This window comes from Maniola hyperantus, chromosome 20, assembly GCF_902806685.2.
Source record: "Maniola hyperantus chromosome 20, iAphHyp1.2, whole genome shotgun sequence".
Lineage (NCBI taxonomy): Eukaryota > Metazoa > Arthropoda > Insecta > Lepidoptera > Nymphalidae > Maniola > Maniola hyperantus.
Window position 1 is genome coordinate 10,247,629 of NC_048555.1, and position 18,975 is coordinate 10,266,603.

An 18,975-nucleotide genomic window follows, 5' to 3' on the forward strand; every position below is an offset into this window, starting at 1 on the left:
TATGCCTTAGTAAAAAATAATGGGTTTAACTTGAACCTACTTGGTACGTATAAGTGATATTTACAAATAATTAGTTTAAGTTTGTGACAAAACATTAATAGGTACCTACCTAAAAATATCAGAATATTTTAAAATAGTTCTAGTTAATAATAAATAAAAAGGTAGTGAAATGAGATATGAATCCTATTTTCATCACATTTCAAGTCGAAAGGCTTGTATGGTGTATTAAAAGGACTGTTTATTATAATAATAGTAGGTAGCCACCCTAAAGCGCAATAATTTTATCCACTAAACCAAGTAACAAAATAAATCTAAGAAACATAACCAAATCATACCGAATTAAGTAATATTTAAGCCGCTTAGAGCCAACTTAGTAATAAATGAAGAACCTGTAGTAAACATCTTGCATTTGGTGACATGACAGAAATTGCTGCGCATACGACTTTACTACATGAGTTTGTAGTTATGAAAAAATGCTAATTTGGTAGCTGATAAAAAGGCACTGTGTTTCAAACCTATTTGATGATTATAGAATTATATTTACGCAGAATAAATATTTGACGCAACTAATTGAATATTTAAAAAAATGATTATTGCAAATTGATTACCGAAAAAAAATGTAGGTACCTACTGTAACATCTAATCCGACATCTTAAATGATGTTTACATTCATAAACAATTTTGAAAGTTTTAAAAATAAAACCAATTTTTCTCATTTTATAACAATTAGTTGTATATATCTACTATAAGATAAACATTAATAAACACATACTACAACTACCGAATCAGTCTCGTGAAGAATACAGCCAACATTTCTATCATATCATCAAAGAGTTTTAACTGATAACACAAGGGATCTTCAAGATAATAAATGTGTAGACTGGTAACATTCTATTGGATACAAGTCGATCAGCTGGTGTTTAAAAAGGTATTTTGCTTTGCAATACCACCATAATTTTTAAATAATTAGACAAAATATTGACTCTGAGATTCGTCGTAATTTAAAAAAATGTAGATTTCAATGTACTTCAAGATAATTTTCAAAGAATTCTCTCATAAAACAATGCATGCAGTGCATTTTATGCACAAAAAATATTTTTAAAATAATAATATTATAATACTTTAATAATGGCACTGAGCAAAAGTAAGTCAGGTTATTTTTGTCTATTAATAATATGAAATGAAAATAAAAATCATAAATATTTTTTTGTTTCGTGGAATTCGTAAATTGATTATAATCAAGACGCAAAAAACTGCACACATTTAGTTACAAAATTTTCTACCGACTTTCATTACAATCGAACAAGTCAAAAAAACGCTTTATATTATGTATTTGTCACAATAGCTATTCTTTAATTTATATTTCGTGAACAATATAAGCAGCACTATTTTACTGCATATACCTAGTATAATTTTATCAAATATGTTTGCGAATTCTAAATTTTGATATATTTTGATTTAGCTAAATAATTTAACTAAGCCCAAACGTTTCATATTTTTATAGGCAAAAATTGTAACCAATGTTTGACTATTTTATAATAATATAAAAAAGAAATACTACGAATCGAGAACCTCCGTTAAAACAGATTGACGTGCAAATTTTGATTGAAAAAGAAAACAATTACAAAATAACCATTATGAATAATAAGGTCTGCCCGCGAAATTCAAGTTTAATTTGGTTTTTCGCAATTTGTAAACGAATACGACAAAGTAGGCTTATGGCATTCAAATTAAGCCTCTAGCAGTATCATCTTCACAGGCTTATATAAAAATCTTTACTTGAAAGTGTCCAGTTTAAGAAATTAGTCAAAATAATGTGTTTGACGTGAGCTACTCACAAATTAGTATTTTTGACTAATTTCTTAAACTGGACACTTTCAAGTTAAGATTTTTATATAAACCTGTAAAGATGATGTGCCTAAAAGCGAAATTTGAATGTCATAAGTCTACTTTGTCGAATTAGTTTACACATTGTGAAAAACCAAATTAAATTTGAATTTCGCGGGCAGACCCGTGTCTTGGGCCTTAAGTGTAATATGAAGTTAAACAATTCACCGTTGATCAGTTACTATAATATTCTATAGCGCGGCTTATATTATAGAAACAGCGCCAAGCAAATAATAATCGCACGAAACAGTTACTCAGCCATTTCACGCAAGACTTCAAACAACAATTTTCCGACCTTAACTGATAGTTAACGTTAACTCAGACTATATTTCAGTCATATAAATCAGTTCATTTTTTGTATATCTAAAAATTTAATTTACCACAAACGAAAATTTTTGTTTGAAGTGACATATTGTTAATACTAAAGAACAATAATTATGCTTTCACCACAAAAACTTAAATAAGGTTTAAACTAACGTTAAATAAACACTGCGTTTGTATGACCTAAACGGGTTTAACATTTGTTTAAACCGCGAATAAAGTTTTTGTGGTAAGCCAGTTAGTCTTTGCTCACTACGACTTTTTAACGAGCAATTGAAGCTCCTCAGACGAAACTAAAGTTTTGCACACATTCATATCAGCTTTGCAAAAAGTCATCATGTGCAAAGGCTCTTAGGTCATATAGGTATTATAGAAAACTATTGATAGTCAAAGCTGACATCTGGCATTACTATTAGATACTTTGATCTTGTACGGGAGCAGGACGTGATGAAAATTAATCTGTTAATAGATCAAAGTATCTAGTATAGCACTGACATATACGTACAGCATTATCGGAAATCGTCAGGCTTTTTATAATTTATCAATGTTTTTTTGTCTCAGGAAATCCTAGTCAAGTATATGTTATTAAAACATCTTCAGTCCCATATTGCTGCTGCCATTTTGGTTGTACACAAATCTCTTCACTTTTACTTAAAAAAATTACAAGGAGTGCTATATTCTTTTTATCAAGAAATGTTTTGGAAAAGGATAACATTGGGGCCGATTCTCCTGTACACAATCTCTAAACTAAACTAAATTAACAGGTTTTAATCTTATGCTATCCTTTTCCGCAAGCAACATTATGACAGGGATAGCAATAGATTTAGACGTGTCATTTTAGTTTAGCTTAGAGACTGTGTACAATAGAATCGGCCCCATTGTTAGACTATTTTAAGATCTGTCAATTTAGTTTAGAGATTTGAGTCGTGCCCAAATGCACCAAATGTCAGCACTGGTACTAGCTACCAGTGGAGCAATAAATTAGACCAAAATCGAACTGACAAGCGACTAAGTAAGTTATAAGTCAACTTTGTGATGTTAATTGGCGTATCCAGGCTCCCACATTTTCAACTAACATGGAAACGACGTCTCCTTTCATGTCCAAAAACTCTATACCAGCCACTTAGCAGTCCGCGCAGTCTGCTAAATATAAAAAACTTCAAGATTCTTACGCTATCCTAAACCTAAGTATATAAATGTAAACCATTATTCTAACCATACTTTTAACTATAAAATTTTCCATTACAAATATGCTCAATATTATTGGGAACATTGCTTTAGCGTAAATCTTCAAAGGCTACATTCTAGTTCATCGATGTATTAAAACTGTGTTTGTAATATATTGATAAGTTGACTAATTTAATAGTAGATATAGATTATTCATACGTACAAAGCGGTTAGGTTTGATCAAAGATTATATCTGTTGAGAGCGTGAGCTTATAGTCGATATACAAGTTAATATAGCTTTGGTACTTAGAAGTTTCGTTAGAATATGGATAAATGCTCGTCTAAACTTGATACTGGTGCCGTAGCTTTAGACTAATCTATAATTAGGTTTCTCGTGAGGTATCCCACGAGGAAATCTGTCGGGGTCAATTGCTTAAAATATAGTTAATCGACGCTTACGTTAAAATGTTCCAATGGCAGCTTGTAAATGCGATCTACAATTTTGCTAGCACGGAATTATACATATTATTGCCTACATCGGAAGCAAGACCTCAACCTGAGTAAAAAACTACAACACGCAGTTATACTATGTCATACGAGTAATAAGACGTTATCCGAACCGCCTGATTCGAACGTATTATGCTAAACTTATATTAAAATAGTGAACACATATTGACTGAACACAGTGTATTAAATCTAATACGGTCGACTCACCCATCGATACATTTAAAAAATAGACTATGCGATAATTCATAAAATTTTGGAGAAACAATTTTGCTAAAATATTTGGACTAACACAAATTTTGACTGTATACAACGACCCGTTATTTCTAATTGAAAAATTAATATGTAGAAGAATATCTATGAATTAGCTAATTTAACTTAACGAGTCAATCATCGTGACTTATTTACATAAGTAGAAGTTATTAAGGTAGGTATAGGATCTTACAATTAGCTAGTGATTAATTATTTATTATTTAACATCTATAGCACTACGTCAAGGAATACCAAAACAAATACGTTACTCTGTAGAAAAGAACGGTAGCTTTCATTGCACTCCAATCAATTAAAAAAAGAAATAGATCGCGTCGATTATTTTAATTTGAAAACAATAACTTCTTTTTATCGCCAATAAAATAACCATCAAAATATAATGTAATAATACCTACATTTTGGAACTAAAATTGCATTTAACATAACGCGTCGGATTCGCGATACCTGCCCCGCCCGCAACGGAACTACGTCTTTAAGACAGTCTTCTAAAGTCAGTCTCCAAGTTTTATTGCATTAATTTCTTATCTCAGTTAACTAACCCCTTCCCGCGCTTCAAGTCTTAGTCAAAATAAATCTAAATGAAGTTAATCTATAAACTAATTAGTTATTTTATATAGAATCATGGCGTAGAGCCATCATTGCAATTTTAAAGTATATAAAATCTAGGTAAACTAGTATGCAAAATAACTTAATATAAGAATACGTATCAACGTGTGCATTATTCAATTAATTTTATTTAACCAAGTTAAAAAACGCAAAAGTAACATTTGAAAAATACTTTCCAAGTTAGATTTTAAATTATCTCACATAAAAACATCTTTTAAATCACAACATTGTGATCTTTTATCCCTTATAATTATGACGCTTCGTTCTTTTGTTTATGCGATGCATAACACTAAACTCAAAGTTTCGACAGCCGCGGATTACTGTATAGATTGTTTGATTTGAGTTTCTATATAGATGATTCAGCTATAGTAAGTGGCGCTAAATTACTGTGTAAATCAACACTGCAAACAAAGTTTGGTCTTTAAAGACTAGTTCCACATGAAACTGAAATCAAAATAATATGGTAACAAAAGTTTTTAATTTAAGGAGGATTTCATTCGCACATAATGTTAATTGACAAATCAAAATCCTCCGTACAAGCTATGCTCGATTCAGATTTCAAACATTAATAATAAAATTGGCACATTATGAAAGTAATCACAAATTAAACAAAACAAACATAAAAATTGATGGACCTTCGGCCCACGTCGTTAGTTTCACTTGGCGTTTTACATTTGTCAATACACTTAACTTATTATTTCTGATCAATATACTTTAATGTATTGTTTGCCGTGAGAAGTGATGTCGCGGGCGGTATCAGGTAAAGTTTCAAACAATACTACGAGAAACCCTTCGGGAGTTAAAGCTACGTCGCTAGGTCGATCTTTATCATCGAGACCGGGACTCTTCAAATCTACAGCCCATAAAATACGCAACTCTGATGTGAATACTAGCACGCGGTGGTTTTTAGAATCTGCCACAATAATTCTACCGTCGTCATCAGTCACGATTCCCGACGGTCGATTTAGTTCACCGATTCCTGATCCTTCGCGACCCACGCAATGCAAAACCTTTGAAAGCGTCGGATCGACCATTAGCAAGCGATGATTTTCAAAATCTGATACAATTATATTTCCTGAAGTAGTAAAACATACACCTCTAGGAGTTGTCGGTCCTTTAAGCATTTTAGCGGGATTAGCTCCTTCGAAAACAAATTTTGTTATGTAAGTACCGTCACTAGTGAATAACTGGATGCGATGATTACGAGTGTCAGTCACCACGATATTGCCTAAAGTATTGACAGCTACATCCCACGGATATTGGAACTGACCACATTCCTTACCGAAGGAGCCAAACTTTAAAATGAAATTCCCAGAAGAGGTAAATATTTGAACCCTGTGATTGTCCTTGTCGATAACAATGATGCGTCCATAAGTGTCGGTCGTTATACCTGCAGGAAGATCGAATTCTCCTGGTCCTGTTCCTTTAGAACCAAACATGGTTCTGAATTCTCCACGACCGTTAAATATCTGTATCCGATTATTTCTTCTGTCCGCAACAATTATGTTTCCTTCTCTGTCTACACACAAACCCCAGGGTCTAGAAACCTGTCCTTCGTCCTGACCTTCTCTCCCAAATGAAAACATTGGCACACCAGATACCGGACTTCTAGTGGGCTTCACCGAAACTGACATCCAATATCCTGGTATCGCTTGACCAATACCACGTGCTGGGTTTGAATCCATAGATATGCTAGACGAGATACTGTGATCGTAATAGTTCGTAGATCGTGTGTGGCTCGTGTAGTCTGGTAATGATCGTAAGCTACTAGAAGCAGACATTTGATAAGATAACGGCGGAAACGTTTGAGCTGCCTGCAAGGAGTGTAGTAAAGACTGTCTCGATTGTAGAGATGAAGACGAACTCAATGTGTGCATTGCGTTTGCAGGAGCAGATTGGACATCACATTGCCTTTTTATCTGGTCAACTAAATCATAGTTTGGAGGTATAAACATAATACGCTCTTCAGTCATGTACATATTCTTAAACATACAAGAAAAATAATCGACTTGGGATCTTCCTTTTTCCTTGGCCATAAATAAATCAATGCCCTCGGAGTCCATACTGCGCACTAATGTCTCATTAGTATGCGCCAATCCAGCCAGAATACCACGAAGAGTATTCATATGGTCTGTTAGTTCATTCATCTTAGCTTGGCGCATTTTTTCTACTTTATCTAACAGATACTTTTCACGATCCTCGATAGCTTGCGCAAAACATCGCATAGCTTTTCGTATTTTCATATTAGCTTCCGCTGTTTCCTTTTCATAAGATTTCGACATAGCTACAGCACGATCTATTGCAGTTTTAATAGCTTTCGTGCCGGTTTTGGTGTCTTCTATCGCTCTAAAAACGCCAATTCTACACATATCTAACGCACCTTTAATTGGCGAATAGCAGTGATCTTTATGAACCCACAGCGTACACTCTTGGCAGATAAATATTATACACGCTTCGCAGTAGAATCTGACGGGGTCGCCGTGCAGCTCGCAGTACATGATTTCCTTGTCGTTGGTTACAGAGTTAGGTCTAGCACCTATAGGTGAGATTTGATGGATAGGCAACAACGTGTGATCTCTCAGTTGACAATCAGAAGTGACTTTGTGACAACATTCATGACAAAAGAGATCGTTACATTCCAAACAACGCGTAGTCGGGGTGCGTTCTTCACAGCGGTAGCAGGTGATGGAAACGGAGGAAGAAGTGCCTGGAGATCCGCTCGAGTTGTCCTCCTTTGAATGGCTTTGATTGTTATTATTAAAAACTGTGTACTCACGGATGCTAGGCAAGGAGGCGTTTTGTAACGAGCTGCAAGAGGGTACAGCCCAGATGTCGTACGGTATTGTGGATGAGGTGGAAGCGGCAGTCGTCTGACTCGACGGTTTGTTCATGTTCTCGAGGAGATTGCAGAGGATGTGCGACATGGCGACGGGGTCCTCCGGCTCGTTGGAGCTGTGGCTGGAGCCCGCGGCCGATGTGGTGGCGGGCAGGCTCGCCGCCAGCGACTGCGTCATGTTTGCGAACGACGTCATCGTTTCGCTCACATCAAATCACATTAGATCTGAAACAACAACAGATGTCTATTTGTTTTTCATACATATTTATTCCTATAACATAATAAATCTAGTCCATTATATTAAATTGATTTGAGATTCATCAAATCAATTGAAAATCAGTACCCATGTAAATGCAAAAGTGTGTTTGTTGGTTCATTGGTTTGTCCTTGAATCACTTCGCTATGGAGCAACGGATCGACGTAATTTTTTGCATGGGTGGGGCATGTTAAAGACCTGGTAAGTGACATAGGCTACTTTTTATTCCCGGGAATCAAAGAGCTCCCACGGGATTTTTAAAAACCTAATACCACGCGTACGAAGTCGCGGGCATCAGCTAGTAATAGATAAATCTATTTCATTATATTAAAATTGATTTCAGATTTATCAAATCTATTGAACATAATAAATCTAGTTCACTATATTAAATGGATTTGATAAATCGCCTCGAAAATAATTTTATAACATTTACGCCGACTTTATGAATGGTTTTCCGATGCAAAGTAGAAAAGACTATAATAATATGTCTTTTTATGTCCAGCATTTATTTTATTAAATCTGTACATATCCATTTCTGAAAATAAATATTGCAATACACTATAGAGTACCTACAAAATAATATGTAGTTAAAATGTTTAGTATTGTAGGTATTCCCAAGTAACTATGTATATTGACCGAAATAAAAAAGTATAATTACCGCAGAGTAAAACGTGGCCACTGACACTTTGCTGGGTTATTAATTAAATTACTGGAAATAGCAAAACAAAAAACAAACCGGTTTCAATAAACTTACAGCTAAAACAACATAACACTAGAATACTAAACTTGTGTCTTCGAGTTTATCACTGACCGGATGGCAGCACAAAAACAAAAAAGTGACAATTCTACAAAACTGAAGTAAACATTTCTAAACATAACTCAGCACGTATACGTGCACCAATCCGGTCTAATGTTGAACTGCTACTATGGGGATGCTTCAATTGATGCATTTTGCGAAAAAAATCTATCCCAAAAACTTTAGTGCGCTCCCTACTACCACCAACCCTCATGTAGTTAGGTAAGGAAGTAGGAGCGAGATAGAACGATTGAATAATAATGCGTGCGTAAAAGCTGTCCAATACGGCACATTCCAAAATTTTCCATAATTTAGATAAAAGAGGTTTGCTATGATTAGGGTTGTACGCTCTTCCCTAACTCAAGTTAATAATATTGGATCTAGTTAGGTAGGTATAAGCTTATTTTTTCTTTTGCGCTTGACCTCAACCTAGATAGAGAACATAGAAAAGCAAAGCAAAGCAATTTTATTGAATTAATAATTCATACATTCATTCATTCAATGATGAGGTCCAGGTTGGAGCGTGCTTGCCTAGAAGTTGCCTATTCACTCTTGTTTTGAAGGTATTTAGGTTATACGTGGTAGTAAGCGCGGACGCCAAGGGCAGGTCGCCAGAACAAGTAAGTAACATTTTTTAATTAAAATATTTATTCAGGTCCAGTTGCATGACAGACGGTTAAAGAGATTTGATATAATTAGGGCTGTGCACTCTTTTCTATAAGTCAAGTTACTGGTGGACCTAGGTGTTGCTTACTTACTTATTTTAAGCAAATAAGTAGGTACTTAACATTTTTTAAATTTAAAATATTTAATTAGGTCCAGTTGATAAGTTTATGACATTCGTACCCATATTTTGTCCCCGTGCGAAGCCGGGGCGGGTCAACTGGTCTTTAATAATGTCGTCTTCTGCAATATCAGCTTCTTATACCTACATTGTCAGAAAAAATCCTCATGCATTCATTACAAAAAATAGAACAAGCAATTTGCAATTTTGGCAAAAAAAGCCAGGTTCAAACGGCCATTTCTGGGTCAAATATTAATTAAAAAAAATATATTTCAGCTCAGCATTTAGAAGGAAATTTAATCTACTTTTTTTCATCTTAAGCAATGCCTTATACCTATCTCAGCCCTGATGACTTTCAACTGAGAAATGAGGTTTTGCTAGTTTTATTCGGAAGTAAGGGCTGATTTGGAAATTGAAAAATCTGCCCTAACGGGTACAAAATAAAGTACAGATTAAAGGAAAGCTCCTTGAAAAAAAACAATTAAATAAATCATATTACTTAAATATGGAGCATAAAATATCGCATAATCAAGTTGAAATAAATTGCAAGTTACAACAATGTAGGTAAGTAAATACAATCCGCCAACGTCTCAACAAAGTACATAATAGGCATGTCGATTGTCAACCCTAATCATATTGAGCTCTGTATCGAGTAGCAACTGTGCGTAGGTGTGTGAAAGAGAGGACAGATTCCTTAATCGAGATGCTGTTTCCGAGCGTAGGCCGTAGAGATGCGGTGGCAAGCACATGGCATTCGTGACCTTGGGCGGTGAGCGTGCGTGAGGCAGGTCCGGGACCCTCCGGCCATCTTGCCGCGCCCCCGCGCCGTGCCGATTGTGAAGGGTGCCGAAAATCGATGCTATCCCTCTGCCCTTCCATCCCAAAGGGCGAACCACTGATACGAAGTACGAACCCCTGTATAGTATTATTGCATTGTATATCTAAAACACTAAGCCTTATCAAAAATTCTCTTTTAACCTGTGCTTAATCAAATCATATAACCTCCTCGAAAATTGTGCTGGTTTAAATCTACATCTAAATATATAAAAGGAAAAGGTGACTGGCTGACTGACTGATCTATCAACGCACTGCTTAAACTACTGGACGGATCAGACTGTTTAGCATGCAGATAGCTATTATGACGCTGGCATCCGCTAAGAAAGGATTTTGAAAATTCAACCCCTAAGAGGGTGAAATAGGGGTTTGAAATTCGTGTAGTCCACGCGGACGAAGTCGCGAGCATAAGCTAGTACATATATAAAAGGAAAAGGTGACTGACTGGCTGACTATCAACGCACAGCTCAAACTACTGGACGGATCAGACTGAAATTTAGCATGCAGATAGCTATTATGACGTTGGCATCCGCTAATAAAGGATTTTGAAAATTCAACTTTAAGAGGGTCAAATAGGGGTTTGAAATTCGTGTAGTCCACGCGGACGAAGTCTCGAGCATAAGCTAGTTAATATTATAAAGAGGTACTTTGAACTTTGTAAGTTTGGATATAGGAGGTAATCCCCGAAACTCATTCGATTTCAAAAATACTTTTCTTGATAGATAGCTATGCCTATTGCATAAAAACATCTCGGCCCTTTGATTTTCCGAGACCCTATGTCCGATATGGATATGGATTTCGTAAAAAAACAAATCTTTTTACGCAAACTATTAAACGTTGGAATTGACAACTTCAATCGCGGTGAAACGTGGTAAGTTGGCAAACAACTTTCTTTTTCGGTCTTTCTCGTGTTCCCCGAGTGATGTCTTAGTTGAAACTTACCTATTCCGATAAAGCGAAATGTTTTGATGACTTCCCTGGCGCAGTGGAAAACGCTATGGGAGGTCCCAGGCTCGATTCCCGGCAAAGGCAATTTGGGAATTTAAGCATATTTTATAAATTGTCTCTGGGCTGGTCTGGTGGGAGGCTTCGGCCGTGGCTAGTTACCACCCTAACAGCAAAGCCGTGCCGCCAAGCATTTTAGTATTCCAGTAAGATGCCGAGTAGAAACCGATTAGAGGTATGGGTTTAATGAAACCCCTTCCAAATATCCCGCTTCCATCTTCTGCATTGCATCATCATTTACCATCAGGTGAGATCGCAGACAAAGGGTATCAGAATGTAATGTATCAGAATAAAAAAAAATAAGAGAAAAAATGTTCCTACAGACTACACCTATAGTGCACGACAGGTCGAGATGGCAATCGGGGTATAAGGCGGGGGACTCCTTACACACCCGCACGTCACACGCGCTCGCTTACACCGGGTTAGCGCGGGGGTTGTGCGAGGCGTCCCCACCCCGATTGCCATCTCGACCTGTTGCGTACTATACCTACCTGATGTTTACTTGATGCTTCGATAAACCTGTTTTACCGATTTCTTTGTAGGTATAGGTAGGTAGGATAGTTGCACTGATGCATTACCATAGCAGGTAACCTCGGGTAACACGCATTGCACCTACGAATTCGCCGAAATAAACTTAAGCTTCGGATTTTTTTTTAATGGAGCAGTGGCTCTCGGTGTTATTGAAACTGATTACTAAAAAAAAAGCAGCCAAGTGCGAGTCGGATTCGCACACGGAGGGTTCCGTACCGTCGTATATGAAATAACAATTTTAATTTTTTTAAATTGTATTGGCAACCATTTTGAAATTTTTATTATTTGTTGTTATAGAGGCAATAGAAATACACATTCTGTGAAAATTTCAGCTCTCTATCTATTACGGTTCAGGAACAGAAACCTAAAAATAGAAATAATGACCTTTAGCTAGGTCATAACTATGAATGAATTTTAATTTACGTTCAAACAAACCCTGGTAACCTGGGGGAAATCGCTTATCTTTACTGTAAAGTATAAATACGCCAGGTACGTACCTAAATAGTAATGTTGTAATGAGTCCTGAACATACATACCTTACCTACCTAATACCTTACAAGGTACCTACTTGCCTGGGCACATAAAATATCGACATTTTGTTACTATTTCCAAAGCATTGTTTACGAACCGTTTAGTAGCGGGCAGTCACCGTAATATACCTACCCTCTAACAAATAAACCTGGACCGCTTGGCGTATATAATTGCCGCGTCGGGCCTGCCAAATTTTGTGGATTTTACGTGTATATCAGCCATTGATCTAGGTCCTAGATTCACTATTTGAATGTCATGAAAACAGATAGTTCCATCATTCCATCAAAGGGGTTTTCGCCGTAGTCGTCGTTGAAACCGACAAAACGTCATATAGGTAAGAGTGATAGAGACAATGCTCTACAAAGCCGAAATGTCATTCTAAAGGCCGATGTACATTATTTTCGGCCGCGTACTGTACGCAATTCCTAGATTTTTAGACCAGATACTCTTTTCCTTGGACACGTTAGTTTGTAGTGGCGTTTAGTCAGTTTTAGTGGATTTAAGAAATGATCCTTTGGTACGATGTTAAAATGTTCTGCCACTTATTCATTAATGTTTTAAGCTTTTTTTGATATCTTTATTTATTTTCCCAGGGTTTTTAACAATATGTTAAGCTTTTTTAAGCGAGTTTTATAAGCTAAATACCGTTGAATAGATTTTCAACTACATAATTAAGTATTTTAAATATTGTAGCTAATGGGTACCTATTTGAATTTAAATAATGCTCGTGGTTTATTTAACGGCATACCTAATAAAATTACTTTCACCACCTTTAGGCTGCATTTCCACCAGAGATGTGTTATGTAGCTAAGCGGTAAGAGAGTCAAAGCTAAGCTATGGCACACTTCAATTTACGCATCACAAATTTTGCGACCTAACTTGGATGAGTCACGACTCATGAATCATGACGCACATGTCGGGCCTTTGAGGCTGAGACTTGATTATACGTACCTAAATGATGGATTTGGATACGAATTACGATACACCACCAGTCCAACACACAAAATGTGGACATTGTGTAGCCTGTTCTGGGATCTGCCAGTCGTCGAAAAAGCTGCATCAATCATTGCTACAATCCCGAATGTTGTGATTGGCTGAATTTTCTTAATAGTGAGGAAGTCCCAGCCAATCAGAGGTGACTGCGATCGACACTCTGTAGCTGTCAAACTACGCCGAAAACCCCTTTGATGGAATGATGGAACTATCTGTTTTCATGACATTCAAATAGTGAATCTAGGACCTAGATCAATGGCTGATATACACGTAAAATCCACAAAATTTGGCAGGCCCGACGCGGCAATTATATACGCCAAGCGGTCCTGTATTATACACGTTCGCTAGATGCGTTGGGCCAAACTTTTGGCTCCTAATCGTTGAAAATTAGACAGTTCTTGTATGAAGAGCTCTCATTGACGTATGGTACAAAATATGTTAAAGCTTTTTAGCAGTTACGGGCAAGCAAAATATTAATGAAGTGTCACAAAGCACATATTAGAGGGCGCCCCAGGTCCTTAGGAAGCGGAGCAGCTACCGCGTGGAACAAACTCTTAATATTTACAAGAAATTGGAAGGAATACGCGCGGACGTGTCCTAATCGAGAGCGGGTGCCAAACGGCATGGAGAGTGTGACATCGCGCCCGCTGCCCGCTCCGCAGGACGCACCCGCTCCCACCTGGGCCGCCGCCGGCTAACAGTCCTATTTTTAAAACCTTAGCCCATGGCAATCCTACAATAACAATGCAAAATGTGTACAATGTCGAAGTGACGGAAATGCGTACTAAGAAATTATTTGAAACAGACTTTTTATGGGAAGTAAAATTACGGTGAAAAGTTCCTGTACACTTTGTTACAATATTATGAATGGACCCGGCTTTTTCTCGAAATTATTGTTGTAGCGAAGACAATGGGGATGCGTAATGGGGGAGGTTTGAAATTTTTTTTATTATGCTCAGCTCGATGCCGCTTCTGATGATTTTATTTTGAGTAGCCTACCTACCTATTCAAATATATTATTTTTAGGGTTCCGTACCTCAAATGGAAAAACGGAACCCTTATAGGATTACTTTGTTGTCTACCTGTCTGTCGGTCTGTCAAGACACCTACAGGGTACTTCCCGTTGACCTAGAATCATGAAATTTGGCAGGTAGGTAAGTCTTATATTATAGCAGACATTCGGGGAAAAATCTGAAAATCGTGAGTTTAGAGGCTTACATCACACAAAAAAAAATTAAATTGTGGTCATGAACTAATAATTAGTATTTTCAATTTTCGAAGTATGATAACTTTATCAAGTGGGGTAGGTATCATATGAAAGGTCTTCACCTGTACATTCTTAAACAGATTTTTATATATTTATTTTTTATGCATCATAGTTTTTGAATTATCGTGCAAAATGTCGAAAAAATACGACTGTATTACGGAACCCTCGTTGCGCGAGCCTGAGCACAAATGTAAGTATATTGATTTTATTTATTTAAATAACTTATTAGTTTACTTATAGTATGCGACAGGCCAAGATGGCAATCGGGATGGGGACGCCCCGCACATCCGCACAGCCCCCGCACTCACCCGATGCGGGCGAGCACGGCCGCTGTGCGGGTGTGCGGGGCGTTTGAAGAGTTCCCACGGTATTTTTAAAAAACTAAATATACGCGGCCAAAGTCGCGAGCATCATTTAGTTTTAATTAGTTTAGAGATTGTTTACAACAGATATTATAGTCAATTATCACGGAAAAAGATTCATAAGAACAATTACTTATTTATACATTATTTTCCCATCGTTTTTATAGTTCGCCCGCATTGACTTATAACTAGTCGATGTAAATAATACTAGACAAAAATAGCACGTCTATCCGGCGTCCAACTACAACGTATGGCGGGTGAATTCCATTGAGTATACAGTTAATAGTAGGTATTTATGTCATAGCGCAGCAGACCTCAAAAAGTGCCCTCACTTTTCATCTAATTATTTATTAGGGTTCCGTATCTCCAGAGAAAAAAAAGGAACCCTTATAAGGCTGCCTGTCCACTGGTGCTGAGAAGAGAGGAGCGGATCGGAGCTGTGCAAATATTAACCATTAAAATTGCATAAAACTCCCGCTTCAGTGGACAAGGATTTGCGGACTAGTTTAAAAAATAGTACGCGGCCGAAAGTAATTTACATCGGCCTTTAGAATGACATTTCGGCTTTATAGAGCGTTGTAACAACGCCAAACGGCCAACGCCGTTGTAAAATGCCATATAGGTATGAGTGACAGTAACAACGCCGTTGTTACTGTCACTCATACCTATATGGCATTTTGTCGGTCTCAACGACAGAGACAGAGCTCTACAAATTTGCTATCTCCTTCTAAAGGTCGATGTACATTACTTTCGGCCGCGTACTGTACATTTTAACGCAGAGCGGAGCGGGGAACCAATTGGCCGTCGCTGCCAGTAGCTCAAATGACTCGTCGCGTGCTCGCTGCTTGCTACCTAGCTCCGCGTTTATGGACAGCTATAAAATCCGCAACTCTGCTCCGCATCACTTTTTCGCCCCGCTCCGCTACCTAAATCCGCACCAGTGGACAGGCAGCCTAAGATCACTTCGTTGTCTGTGTCTGTCTAGTCTGTCAAGGGAGTCAAAACCTATAGAGTACCTACTTCGCGTTGACCTAGAATCATGAATTTAGGCAGTTAGCAATGTCTTATAGCACAAATAAAGGGAAAAATCCAAAATCCGAAACTGAATTTGTGGTTACATCTCACAAAAAAAAAACCGGCCAAGTGCGAGTCAGATTCGCGCACCGAGGGTTCTTTACTACAGACGTATTTTTCGTCATTTTTTAAGATAAATTAAAAACCATTATGCATAAAATTAAATAAAAATCTGTTTTCTGTCTTTCATAATAAGATACCCCCACTTAGTATAGTAATCTCACTTAGAAAGTTGAAAATACTAATCATCATACTCATGAATACATTTTAATTTTTTTTGTGCTGTAACTACAAAATTACGGTTTTTGGATTTCCCTTTATCACCTGTGCTATAAGACCTACTTACCTGCCAAATTTTGTGATTCTAAGTCAACGGGAAGTACCCTTATAGACAGACAGACAACGAAGTGATCTTATAAGGGTTCCTTTTTCGTTTAGAGGTATGAAACCCTAAAAATTAAAGTGATATTTCTTGTACGATGGTACGGAACCCTCCGTGTGCGAGTCCGATTCGCACTTAACCGGTTTATTCATACAAAGTACAGACTGCAAAATAAAGTTGTACGACGCGAACTACAGTCCCAGCACAATGCGTACCGGTAGAACCGGCTGGAAAAGAAAATTAACTGCGCGCCCGCTCGCGTAATTAATATTATATGCAAAATAACACGAAAATAACCTTACTTAGGTTATAAGTACCACAGTATGGCCTACCTATCTATTTATCCTGCTGCTATTTTTCCCAGTATTAATGTTCATTGTAGGATTTAAAAATTCCAGTGGAATTTCTAAAATCCATTTTTGTGAGTCACTCATTGCAAAGATTGCAGTGATTGTGTGACATGTGAAATTGTAAAAATTATTATTATTTTTGGTAAAATGTATAAGGCTCTCAAACTTTTTTAATAATTAATTAATTAATTTTCTACTAAACTCTTTTTGTTAACTACTAGACAAGCTTTGCATGTTACCACAATCTCTACATAGTATAAAATAAAGTCTCTTCCCGCTGTCTGTATGTATGAATGCATAGATTTTTTAAACTACCCAACGGATTTGAATGCGGTTTTCACCAATGGATAGAGTGATTCAAGAGGAAGGTTTATAGGTATAGTTTAATATTAGATTGTGTTAATTTGTTGAAATATGACGATATTTGAACAAAATGTCAGAGGAATCACTGTGATTCCACATTAGTATCTACATTGCACCCATGCGAAGCCGGGGCGGGTCACTAGTATTTGTATATAGTGTAAAAGCAATGACAATGTCCAGGTCAGAGCGTATTTACATAGAACTTGCCTATTCACTTTAGACTTGGAAAGCACTCGAGATATAAGTTCATAGCAGAAAATTTGAACACTGGGACAAACTGCTTAATATTAAACATTTAAATTGGCTCTTCATTAAACTTTTATTCTTAAATTGTTTTATTTGAATTCTAACAGAACATAATTTAATTCCAACCTTGAATGGGAAGCTGGAAGAAATCTCTGTCTAGAGATAAGCATTTCCCATGTACCTTAATTTATTACTACTATGTAACTACAATTCCGGTACACAAAAAATAAAAATAATTGAGTTTTCAAATTGAACCACTTAGTTTATAGCTCAAACAATGAATTAAGAGCCATAGTACTTATAGTACTTATACTAATTTTCTAAAAGATTTCCATAGAAACAAATGTAGAAATTACTTCCATGATAAGTACTAACATTATTTGATTATGATTAAAATGGAAAATTTAGGGAAAAAACCTCAAATATTCTTAGGCTTACAATTTTTACTTGTTTAAAGGACAACATCAAGGTACAATGACCTGGCTCATATTGAGTTTCTCCATTGTAAGTACTATAAATTTGAATCAATCTATAAAGAAAAAAAAGGAGTGTGCATTAATATGAGCAGAATATTCTTTTACTCATTAAAATGTTAAACAAGTAAAGTGAATGAGAAAGTTGTGAGTTGTGACTCACAAAAAGACATTCACAATGTTGCAGTAGACACTTATAGAGACATTGAACTTTGGTAAGTTAAAACAAAAACTCTCATGCTAATAAGTTAACAATGAAAATACCCTCAAACCTTATAATTCAAAAATCTAAAAGAACAAAGAAGTACTTATCCTACATCAAGAAGGATATTTATAAATTAATGACTTGAAGCTTGAGCATACAATGTAATAAACAACCAGCCTCAAAATACCATGATAATAAGACATTCCAGTATCTTCCTGTTTGTCTCCGTGATCCCTACATAATGGATGTGCATGAGACGGTTCACGGTGAATCACAAATTATAATAACTAATTATATACCTACTCATACTCACCAAAAATAATCCAATATTTGTCTGAATAAAAGCGAAATCACAAGTAAGCGTACATTTTACGCATCACAGTGTATCCGCTGCGTACAAGTCCATACAAAATAAAAAGATATTCAACGGGTCACAATAATTATTTACGAAAATATGCCCGACGATGCAGGTAGATTGCACAAAGTTAGCTTTCTTTATACTTGACCAATTTTGGAGTCCCTTTTTGAATAAGACAATTATTATTGCACTAGTTTAAAATACTGCTGATCATCGCGTTAATTTGATTATTATTTCGCAATAATCGTATATTTATTTATTATTTGTCTTAAAACACCACGAAAACAACAGCGGTGAATGAACGATCAATTGATTTAAAAATAAATCTTTTGTCTATGGTATCTCATCAACAGCACAGATAATAATGCAAATAGGTATCTGCGAATTTAGAGAAATATGAGCAAATTAGCTGTTTTTAGACCAGTTTTAGACTTTATAAAAGATCGTAATTAATTAAAAAAACATATTAAAATGCTTTTTCAAGTAAAAACCCATAATTTAATGATAACTTGACCATAGACAAGCCCAGTAAAGTTGCCATTATAAAAAATAAAGTTCTAAAATGTCATGTCAT

General features: G+C 36.3%; 1 protein-coding gene across 1 annotated transcript; it reads right to left on the reverse strand.

The window, feature by feature from the left end:
- Positions 1-3,789: 3,789 nt before the first annotated feature.
- wech (tripartite motif containing 71 protein wech) lies at positions 3,790-18,715 on the reverse strand. The gene is made up of 2 exons (XM_034979442.2): positions 18,357-18,715; positions 3,790-7,816 (listed from the first exon to the last, which is right to left on the reverse strand). The coding sequence occupies exon 2, from the start codon at positions 7,785-7,787 to the stop codon at positions 5,460-5,462; it is 2,328 nt and encodes a 775-aa protein (XP_034835333.1). The 5' UTR covers positions 7,788-7,816; positions 18,357-18,715; the 3' UTR covers positions 3,790-5,459.
- Between the last annotated feature and the right edge of the window lie 260 nt (positions 18,716-18,975).